This window comes from Gekko japonicus, unplaced genomic scaffold (genome assembly GCF_001447785.1).
Source record: "Gekko japonicus isolate JY-2015 unplaced genomic scaffold, Gekko_japonicus_V1.1 scaffold436, whole genome shotgun sequence".
In the NCBI taxonomy this organism is placed as follows: Eukaryota; Metazoa; Chordata; class Lepidosauria; order Squamata; family Gekkonidae; genus Gekko; species Gekko japonicus.
The window spans coordinates 889,330-900,639 of NW_015163619.1; the positions used below are offsets into that span (position 1 = coordinate 889,330).

The window sequence follows — 11,310 nt, forward strand, 5'->3', positions numbered from 1 at the left end:
GGGGGGGACTCTTCAAACGTGCCCCCCCCCCACCAGCCCACTACGAAAACCCAAAGCCGAAGCCAGCGAAAGAAATGCCTATTGTCCTTGCTTTGCCTGCAAAGGCACACGCACGCTGAACCGAAGGCAGCGGCAGACAGAGCGAGGAGGAGGCAGCCAAGGAAGGAATGTGCCGGTACCGGGGCTTGCCAGAAGGCAGGTAAACCTTCCCCCGCCGCGGCAAGAGCTCTGCGGCACAGTGTTACGCTACAGGGACCCCCCGTCCGTCCTCCTCCCCCTCAGAAGCGCTTCACTGCAGCCAGAGAGAAAGGGCCCGGGGCCGGAGAGCCCTGCCTTCGCTCTCCCCTCCCCGCCCCCGGTTACAAGGGCGAGCTAGCCCCACTGCAGGTGCTCCGGCCGCCCGGGTGAGAAAGAGGAGCCGCCGCCGCCGCCAAGCTGGGTTGAGCCCTGCCGCAGCCTCCCACAGCCCAGGGCCGAGCCCCGGTCGCTATGGCAGCCGCCTGAGAGGCGCCGCCGGCCTGGCCCGGGCGGAGGGGAAGGGAGGCGGCTGGGCTGGCCAGGGGCGGGAGAGGGGGGCGGGTTGACCCGGCAAACCCCAGGCAGGCAGAGCCGCTCCGCCGGAGCCTCTTAGAAGGTGCCGCCGCCACGCTGGACCTCTGTTGGCTTCCATTGGCCCCAGGGGGCTCAGACTGGAGGCGCTCGGCCACGCTGCAGTCCTCCTGTGCCCGGGCCGGTCCAACCCCGTGCGGTAAACGGGGTTAGACGGGAGCAACTCTAAGACCGGAGCCCCTCTGCGCGGAGAAGTCAGGCCCCGGAGGAGAGGAAGGAGTCCTGTTTTCCTCACTCTGTGGGCGGGAGTACTTCTAGCTCTTACAGGGAGAAGCCCAGGGCGCCTTGGGGGGGGGGCAGGAGAACCTCCCCGTATACAGAATCGGGATTGGGAGTTACAGAAAGGGGGGTGGAGGAGAGACACTATCCCCTTGCCAAGGATTGCATCCCTTGTACACCCTTGCCTGTCTCCATCACTTGCAGCACCAGGCTGAAGACAGTTAAGGAAAACCGTCTCCCTCTGTGTGTGTGTGTGTGTGTGTGTGTGTGTGTGTGTGTGTGTGTGTGTGTGTGACCTTTTAGGAAGGTATCTGCATAGAGCCCACTCACCTGGGCAACTTCTCTCAAAGAGAACCTTGGATCTATGCTCACTCACTGCTTACAAGGCACTGGATTCCTGTGGCTGCCATTGCTCTTACAGCTGTTTACACTACAGCCAGCCCCCTTGCAGTACACAGGCAAGGAGGAAAGAGTCACATATTGCTTGTAGAGGGATGGGGTAAAGTGTCTTTTCCAACAGATGTTCCACAGCTTTCGTTTTGTGTGCCTCTAGTATTCAGGCAGGACACAAAAATCAGGTCATTATCCCTTCCCGCCTCCCCCAACCTCTAGGACTGTTTATTGTTACTGGAATCCTGAAAAAACAGGAGAGAAACGCACTGCATTCATTGTAGCTTTTAAGACTGTACAAAAATTAACCACTTTCTCCAGGCCACTGCACTATGCACCAGGTTCTCAAGGAAATGTTCACATCAATAATAGATCACAGATAAAGAGGTTCCCAAAGCCGTATAATCTTTAATTCAGATTCTTCCAGTCAGGGAAACCTTGTAATATCAGCCCCATACATAGATTTTTTTTTAAAAAAAATCCAAAATAAGAATAGTCTACATAAACAAAAGTTGAAAACACTCAATGTGTCTAGTGATTTGGCCATTGAGGCAGCAAGGGCATTTGACAACTAAAGAAATTCACTTTTAAGAGATTTTGACATTATTAGTCCAAAAGACAAAAAAACTGATTTGGATAGGCCAGGCTACATCTCATCAGATCTTGGAAGCTATTTGGATGGGAGATCACCAAGGAATACCAGCTCTATTTATTATTTATAGTCATTATTTTGTATTTATAACCCGCCTTTCCTGCACAGGCAGCTCTGAAGGTCTCTTGCCTTGAAAACCCTGTGAGGTCACCATAAATCGGCTACAGCCTGACAGCAGAAAAAGAGAGAGAAAAGGGTAAAGGCAAGGAAGAAGAAAGCCATTGCTTCTGGCAAACCTTTGGCTCTACAATGGCAGCATTGGGGATCTGATTCACAAATCCTTTTGCTAATTGTTGCCTTCACACACACACCTTTTTTTCTTTTTATCAGCCCAGCTTGAATTAGCCTTTCATGACACAAGGGGGAAAGAGCCCTGATCAGACCAGTGGTACAGAGGCTGAACAGATGCCCAGGAAGGCCCACAGCAGGGACACAAGCTGCAAAGCATTCTCCCACTGTTGCTCCCTAGCAACTGGGATTCAGAGGTACCAAACATGAAGATCCCAATCAAGCCTCGTGGACCTATTCTCCATGAATCTCTCTAATCCCCTTTTAAAGCCATTTGAACTTTTCTTTCCTGCACTTGCCTTCAGTCTCCTGACCATCAGTGTCGGGTCTGGCTGTGCGAACAAGCTCTCCTCACCAGGCCTGTAGCTACAGTGGGGCATCTTATCCCCCCCCCCGACTTACCGCCCAGGCGTCCCAACTTCCCATCCAGCTGGTTTATTTTATTTTTCTTGCACTCCACGGCTGCGCCAAGCCATCACCCTGCCCTGGCTGTCGGCGTCCTCACCAGTGTTCCCTCCAAGCTGAGTTAGTGTGAGCTAGCTCACAGTTTTTTAGCCTCTGGCTCACACATTTTTGTCTTCGCTCGGGAAGGAGGGCTCCAGAGCAAACTAAGTTATGCAGCAGCCAAATCACCTTCTCATAACTTTCATGCCAGTGGCTCACAAAGTAGAATTTTTGCTCACAGGACTCCAGAGCTTAGAGGGAGCATCGGTCCACACCTCTCTCTCCATCACTTTTTAAAATTTATTTTTCACATGTGCCAGAGCCTCGCCATCACCCTGCCTTGCCTGCGCCCTCACCTCTCTCAGTTGCTTTTAAAAACATTTTGTGCACCACAACTATGCTGAACCATCACCCAATCCTGCCTGCCAGCACCCTTGCCTCTCTCCTCTCCCTCTCTTACCGGTTTAAATAATGTTTTACTCTCTCGTCACTCCTGACACAGCATGGGTGGTGGTGCGGTGGTGCCCTCAACTTATTAAAATGCCCCCCATAGTAAAAAAAATTTGGCTATGCCCCTGCTCCTCATGGATAGGCTGCAAATGCACCTGTGCCAGTAGTGCATATATCTGGTTTATAGCAAAATTATTCATGTGATCACACAGACTAATACAAATAAGGATTATTAGGTAGATAGGGAAGAACAAAGCAAATCTTACCTGAATAGTATGTTGCTCAAGGCTGTGTGAATTTGACCCAAAATGTTGCAAAGGGAACATTTGCATCCACAAACACACACTATTTGAACTTTTGAAAGACACCTCCTGAAAAACCACCCCCTTAATGGAGCAGTTCTGCCAAAGTTAAGCACTTTGAAGTCCTACAATTTCAACAGGACAATTAAGTATGTGCATAATATTTCCTATTGAAAACTCTTTAATTTTGCATCCAAGATTATTAGCCAATGTTCTCTGAAAAGAATATGAACATTTCATCAAAAAGCATAATCCAGCCAATACTAAGCCTTTCAGTTTCATTGATTACAGGAAGAGACATTTAAATGCTTAATTTTCTCCTTGAAAAAAACATGAGCCCAAAACTTTAGCTGGATCATGCCCAATGTATTCAATTAAATTACCATGTGTCAGAAACTCAGGGTTTAACAGTGCCTTCGGTCTTCCATTAGGACCACTACCCTTAATATTTCAAAGTAGCTGCAATATATTCTGCCAGCTTGCACGCTACCCATGAATGTCTGACAGATTATTTTCCTAGACACGCAAAAACAAATTGCAGCAATAAAATATGCTGTATTTAGTGTAATCTAATCTAGTTGTGGATGTTAAAAAAATAGATTGAATTAGTCAGAAATCAAAATTATCAAGACTCTCCCCCAAACACCAGATGAGGAATATATTAATTATGAGAAAATACAAAGTAGTATAGTTGGGGGTTGCTCCTTGTATATTTTTAATTTGTATGAGTTATTTTACAAGTGCTTACTTAGGAGCTTAGCTGCTAGGTAAACATGAAAGGCTCTATCTACAAAGCACTTAGTAGAAATTATTAATATTTATAAAAGTACTGCCTGGCTTAAGAACGTAAGAAAAGCCATCAGGCCCATCCAGTCCAACACTCTGTGTCACACAGTGACCAAAACCCAGGTGCCCTCAGGAGGTCTACTAGCAGGGCCAGAACTCCAGAAGAGAGCAATTCTAAACAGAATCCTCCTCAGGTCTATTTAGTGGGGCTTACTACTGGGAAAGCACTATTCAGAGTGCACTGGAAATAAAATAAATGTGTACCGGATTACAGTCCCCCCCCCAGTCATTTCTTCAGATAGAGGATAAGATGTAGGCAAGGTTTCAACTGTTCAAATTGATTGAACGTGTGGTTTTAAGCACACCAGTTAGGAAGAAAATAGAAATATAATCTTGCATTGGGGTTGTGAAACCTTCCACAAACAGTGCATGTGTCAGGTAGAATGAAGCAGCAAGGAGAGAGAGGGGCAGGAGGGGGGAGAGCAGGGGAGGAAGGGAGATTGTGAGCCTTAGTTTGTATGTTGATCGTGGCAGTAGCTGTCACCTCCCCTATACCTTCCAGAGCAAAAACATGTGACCAGAACACTCCTCCATACCACAGTGGTGCCTATTTGTGTGCCGGTCCCCATTCAAACAACATCTCTTGTGGGTAGGGGGAAGAAGAGAACATGTTCACCACACCAAGCTCCTCAAAGGAAGAGCAGGATCGAAATGAAACAGAAAGAATAGAGGGGTACTGTTCAAGTGTGAACTTCACACAAAGGAAGGTCATCATGGTGTATCTCCAACTCGTTCATTTAATGGGCTTCATAAGGGAGAAGTGCCCACCTGCTCTTCTCATCTGCAAGGGTGGCCACCTCTAGTGGATGAACTGGGGCAGGTATGAGCAGGTAGTGCTTGTATTGGGGTGGGGTGTTGGATTGGACTTTACCAGTCCGAACTTTGGCTGTAGGCCAAAGGCTCTTTACATCACTATTTGAAGGGTTGGACTTGGGTTCTGGTTCTTTTAAGAAACAGCACCAAGTCTGAGGAGTACATGCTGAGCCTGAGGGAGAAGCTACAAATTACTGCCAATGATGATAAAATCCTGGACGTCTCACAGAAGATTACAACATGTGAAGCTCTTCTGAAGAAGGCAAAGGGAACAAAATGGATGGCTGGTTTGTAATTCTGTCTCTGCCTACGGAATCAGTTCTCTCTCCACTAGGAGAATGCATTCTGATGCATAGGCATTGCTCCATCATAACAGATTTATACCTAACATGAACTCTCCTGTGACAATCAAACAGAGAGATCTTAATGCAATGGCAATGTGATTTCTTCTTTTCATTGTCAGAATATTTTAAGGTAATGGTGAAAGAATTTTTTTTAAAAAAAATCATAAAGCTGTAATTTCATGTTTGAAATCTACCTGGCAGCACCAGTTCCAGGGATTATCTTCAGGAAAGCTACGTTTAAAAACCAACATTTGCAAACATTTATAATTGTCCTTAGGATTCCTTTGTGTCTAATTTATTGCCAGGAAGGGACACGAATCAGGAGCCTTTCATGGACAAGGTATACATATCTGGGTACTGGAAATGCAGGTTCACTTTCCAGTTATCATTGTTAGATTAGCTACTGAGCAACTTCTCAGTCTGTGAAAACTTCCTCTGTTACTTACTCAGAGGTCAAGTATTCTGCTGCTGGCAGAGGGGACCTTTCCATTGGGTCTTGCATGTCTGACAGATGTGCCTGACTGAGTTACAGTGTTCCCTCCTGTAGTGCCTCCCCTTACAGCATCTACTGTTGCCTGTTGGCAGAAATACTATTTAAAAAACCCCAGTAAGTACGGAACAACGAATTCGATGAAATTTTGGAAGTACACACAGCAGCTCTTACACTTCTTAAAAGCCCTCTTTTGCATCTCTGTCATAAGCTCGGACCGCCTGAAATTCACGGGTGCATCAAAGTGTTTCTGGGCAACTAGAACCCGCAGCACCCCAAAATGCCAGCAACCACGATGCAGAGTTGCCCTTGCTGTTCTGTTTCGAAACCCTGCGTATACCAAACCAATCTTTTAGAGTTGTGCGCGTGTGATATTACCATCCTTCACTGAGTCAAGATTTAGTTGCGTTTTTAAGATCGTTATATTGAGTGGAAGTTTGTTGCTTTGGAAGGCAGCCAGTATTCCGGCTTCAGAGCTGTCTGCAAAATCGAGATGCGCTCCCCCTGTTCTTCGTTCGCAAGTCCTTCTTGTAAAACGGCCTCAGGTTGAATCAGACTCCGCACTCCCTACAGTATTTACTAGCCAGCCACAGCTGTGCTTGGAACACGCCCCCCCTTGCCCAAGATTGGCTCAGAACGCGGAAGGCCTGAGCCTTCTCTCCGGCACTCTTCGTACCAGTGAGAAGTGCCTGCGCGCCTGACGGACACACGTAGCGCCTCCAATAGCAGCCGGCCCAGGCTGGATTGATCAGCTGCAGAACGTGCTGTATAAAAGGAGGAACAGGCGGTTTCAGCTTCATTCTGACCGAGTTCGGGCTGCTGCAGACAGAAAGGGGGAAGTGAGGGCAGGAGAAAGAAGACGAAGAAGACGAGGCGGCGGAGGCGGTTCTCCCACCGCGTGCCTGTCATTTAGTGCAGCCGGGGCTCTTTTCCCTTCTCAAGCATGAAAGCTTTCAGTCCCGTGCGATCCGTCCGGAAAAACAGCCTCTCGGAACACAGCCTGGGTATATCCCGGAGCAAAACCCCGGTGGATGACCCTATGAGCCTGCTGTACAATATGAACGACTGCTATTCGAAATTGAAAGAGCTGGTGCCCAGCATCCCTCAGAACAAGAAAGTGAGCAAAATGGAAATCCTGCAGCACGTCATCGACTACATTCTGGACCTGCAGATCGCTCTGGACACGCACCCCAGTATCGTCAGCCTCCATCACCAGAGGCCGGGACAAAACCCTTCCTCCAGAACCCCTCTGACCACCTTAAACACGGACATCAGTATCTTGTCCTTACAGGTACGCGCCCTACTAGCCTTGGCTGACTTCTCTCAGGCCGTTTTCACCTATAAATAATCTTTCAATCCGCTTTGATTAATTGCATTGTTGTTGGTTTGAATCTGTTCTGTGGCTGGAATAAAGGAGGCCCCGGGGGACACGTTCTTAAAATTAGGGTCTAGGCACCAAAACTGAAATGCCACCCATAGAAATTATTCCCGGTCATGTTTGATGACATAGTGCATCTGGAGTTCCTCATATATGCTTTTTTAAACTGTTAAGATGCTTAATACCCTTCTCTGTCTCTCCCTCCCCTCCTCTCACTTTCCCCACCTCCCTTACAGGCAGCTGAATTTCCTTCAGAGTTAATGTCAAATGACAGCAAAGCACTTTGTGGCTAAATGAGGCGGTAAGTGCTCAGTTCCTGGTTTTTAAAAGAATATCTGTATGATCTAGATTACTCTCCAGTTGGAGGGCAAGGAATGTGTGTGTACTTGTGTGCACACATGGTTGTGTCTGGCCAGAGTTCAGAGAATGCACTCTGAGAAGAGTTTTAAGGTTATAGTATATCTAAACTGAAAAGTTGTTTAAAAAACTAAACTGCAACTAAATCACAAAAACACTGCGTAGCTGTAGTATAATGCTCAAACATTATCTGCTGTATAGTAAGCTAAACTGCTCTTAAACCTACGCTGGAACAGGGAAAGCTGCATGAACAATATGATTGTTCCTGGGATCAGTAAAAGAATTTGTAATCTAGTAATTGTTCCAAGAGGCTGCCTGGTGCCTCTTAAGCACTGCAGACATTGATCCAAATACAGATTATATAGGCAATTGGGTTTTCTTCCAATCACGCCCCCTAGACATTTGTGTGTGTGTGAGTAGGAGAATTTGAGCATGCTGCATCTGGACACCAGGGTTTGCCCAATCTTTGAGTGTTTGGTTAAATGTTAAAACTGTGGCTTCCTCTCTGGCGCCAGTCTGTCCGGATCTCTGCCCTGTTAGCATTCTTCTAAAATACGCCTCTTTTCAATCTTTTGCAGGTGTTTGCTGAGTTTTTTTTTCTTTGCACAAGAAGAGACTTTTTTTGGCAAGATGCTGAATCTGATTTTTTTTCAGTATCTGGAGGGGAAAATCCATCTCTAATTAAATGGACATTTAAAGGAAATTGTGGACATCATCTTCCCTATTCTACAACATGGACTTATTCTTAATTATTTATGAAGAAACTTTTAAATGCCCTTTCCCCAGTTGGAAGGCTTCATTTATATACTATTCCCACAGCAGGGAGCGAAATGAAATGTTTTTTTAAAAACTCTCAAAGGAATTGCCCATTTTAAAGCAGACTTTGCCTTTTTTTTCCTCCAAAAGGTGGAGCGTGAGTACTAGAAGGATTTAGTGTTCAGTTTTTCAGTGAAGTCTTTGTCAAAAATTATCCTTTTTTGACACAAACCTAAGACTGAATGCTGTGTATATATTTATATATAAATATGGGAATGAAACTTTGAACTCTTTAATTAGAGTTTTCTTGTATAGTAGCAGAAATGTGTATTTCTGCAAAAAGGATAATGATGTACGTAATCATGCTAAACTTTTTATAAAAGTTTAGTTGTAAACTTAACCTTTTTATACAAAATCAAAATAAATCACGTGTGTTTATTGAATAGTTTGCTTGCATTATTTGTGGGGGGGGGGACCATCAGTTTCCTGGCTCTGATTTTAAAAATACATATGATTAGCAATAAGCTTGTTTAGCTTGTGTGTGTGTGATAAAACTGGAAGGTCACTAAATTTTACATCCTAAAGGTCCAGTTGATAAGCTTGAGAAATTATTTAAATTGCTCACTTCTTAAAAGGATGACGTTAAAGTTTGGAAAATCAAATGCAGCTAGGGAAGGTAAAATTCCTTTGGTCTTCACTGTTTGTTGATTGACTTATGTGAACTTCTAAGAGCAACGGCTCCAACTCCAATAAACCTTTGTGGATAAATTATGCATACCAAGCCTTGCAGATGGCTGATTTCCCCACAGCTCAGTTCCTGCAAAATCTTACTGCAAGAGTTGATGAAGCATAGTCACTGAATTCCAGCTTTATGTGAAGCCATGCAATATCTCAAGGAAAAGGGGATTTGTTAATCACTCACAGTAAATTTCCTATATGACTAAGCTGTTCAGAAATGAAAGTCACACTCATGTTATTGATTAAACGCTGGCTGCTGTAAGCATTACTGTTTCTCCCCCCACCAGTGCAAAACTGCATTTATAAGTACTGACTTCAAGTTGTAGTCCTACACAGGCTGCCTACATCCCATTGAACTCAGTGACATTCATACAGCATAACTGTGTACAGGGCTGCAGCTCATATATTCCATCACTAGATTCTCACCACCACCACCTTTAATGCTGTTTTCTTACTTGTACTGCCGACCCCATTGCAAAGTATACTGAGTTATCCTGCAGCTCTTAGCACCTAGCATTACAGTTTTGCCTAAAGGTGGAGAAATTAGAACAGATGGTTTCTTCCAGCAGAATCTACAGTGTGCTTGGATTCAGAAATCTGTAGCAAAGTTTTAGGAAGGAGTCCTCCTGAGGAATGTGTTACTTGACACCTGGAAGCAAGGCTGGGATCTCTTTGCTCTGGGGACTTTTATGGTGAAATGCAGAAGCCTCACCTGAGGCCTGTAACACTTTCACGAAAGACAACAGGTATGTAGGTGGCGCCATACAGTCTGCTGCAGCGGCCATTCCTCGCCCTTAACATCAAATCCTTCCACAGAGACTGGTGGGAAGGGGGGGCAGTTCTGATCTGTTAACAGAGAAGCTGCCCCAACCAATTAGCAACACAGACTTCCCAAAAGAGAAGCAACTGAAGTGGAGAAAAGGTAACTACTGCCCTCTCATGCTTCAACACTGTTTCTGTCAGACAGGATCCCAAGGCTTAAGTAAACAGGCAGGCAGAGTTATTCTCAAACACCACATCCTTTCAAGTTTAGTCATATAAGTGGACTTTTCACGTGCCCTTTTTAATATGTGCAATGTTCAAATATAGAAATCATTGGCTGTTCCTCAGAACAGCCCAATAGTCCTACTTCCCTTTTAAGGCATTTTGTGGGATTTCATTTCATATTCAAATGCAGGATTCTTAAAGCGGAACTGCTCTCACTGGCACTTAGCTCCCTATTAGAAACCAAAGGGGACACCACTGGAAAACTTGATCATTTACTTACAAAGCAGCCACATGGTTTTTGAACCTTGGAATTAACCATGCATGACACAATGGGCAACTCAAACTACGTTTTCAGCACATTTGATAAATGGTGTGAATTTTCCAGCTTCCCACAGCCTATCAGCTGTGTTATCAGTAGCAGAGAGGACAGAAACAGCAGAAGCCCTTCCTCCAATTCCACTATTATTCCAATTTGACACTTCTGCCCTTTGCACCCTTGTTGCATACTTTTAAATTCAAAGTCAGATCCTAATAAAACTCCTCCAAAACGTCAAAAGGTCTTGGAAGGCACATCCTCAACCCTACAGCGCCTATTTCAAATGGACTGTCCCAGTTGTGTTTGTTTCCACCGCTCCCAAGCAAAGCCATCTGAATTTGAGAGGAAAATGAATGGTAAAAAACACTCCTTCATGCCTTTTCATTCCCAGATCAATAAATCTGGCTCTTACGGGCTGCTCTCAGTCAGTGTGGCCAGCACTTTTAAAACAAATGCTTAAAGACGCTCTTAAATTTTTTATTGTATTTAACGATCACACATTTGCTCTCATAAATAAGTTGGTAACTTTTCAGACTTAAGACATTTCCAGATCAGGGCTTTGGGAGCATTGGCTAATATGGCAACAATTCAATCCAGAATCTGGTCAACAGGACTATCATCATAGTTACTAATAGAGATTAAATGAATAATTCCATGGTGTAAAAGCATTCTGGAAGAGGGGGGCCAGTTTCAGCTTTCCCCTAACAGCTCTTCCCTGAACAAAAAAAGACAGCTGAAGTTCGATGAGGCTTGACAAAAGTGATTGGGAGAATCTGCTTAGCAAAAGTTCCTGACTGATCTGAGAGCACCAAGCCCAAGTCTTCCCCTTCTTTGGGACCTACGGTTCTACAAGATCAGTTTACTGATTCAAAACTGAACGCAGAGATCAGTATGGACCGTAGAAGCTACATTCAGAGATACAGTGTCGGCT

At 45.1% G+C, this 11,310-nt stretch overlaps 1 protein-coding gene across 1 annotated transcript; it reads left to right on the forward strand.

The window, feature by feature from the left end:
- The first annotated feature begins 6,635 nt into the window (after positions 1–6,635).
- On the forward strand, positions 6,636–8,617 carry ID2 (inhibitor of DNA binding 2, dominant negative helix-loop-helix protein). Its single transcript, XM_015407444.1, has 3 exons — positions 6,636–7,138; positions 7,462–7,526; positions 8,161–8,617. Exons 1-2 carry the CDS (start codon positions 6,791–6,793, stop codon positions 7,516–7,518), a joined length of 405 nt encoding a protein of 134 aa, XP_015262930.1. The 5' UTR covers positions 6,636–6,790; the 3' UTR covers positions 7,519–7,526; positions 8,161–8,617.
- The last annotated feature ends 2,693 nt before the right edge of the window (positions 8,618–11,310 follow it).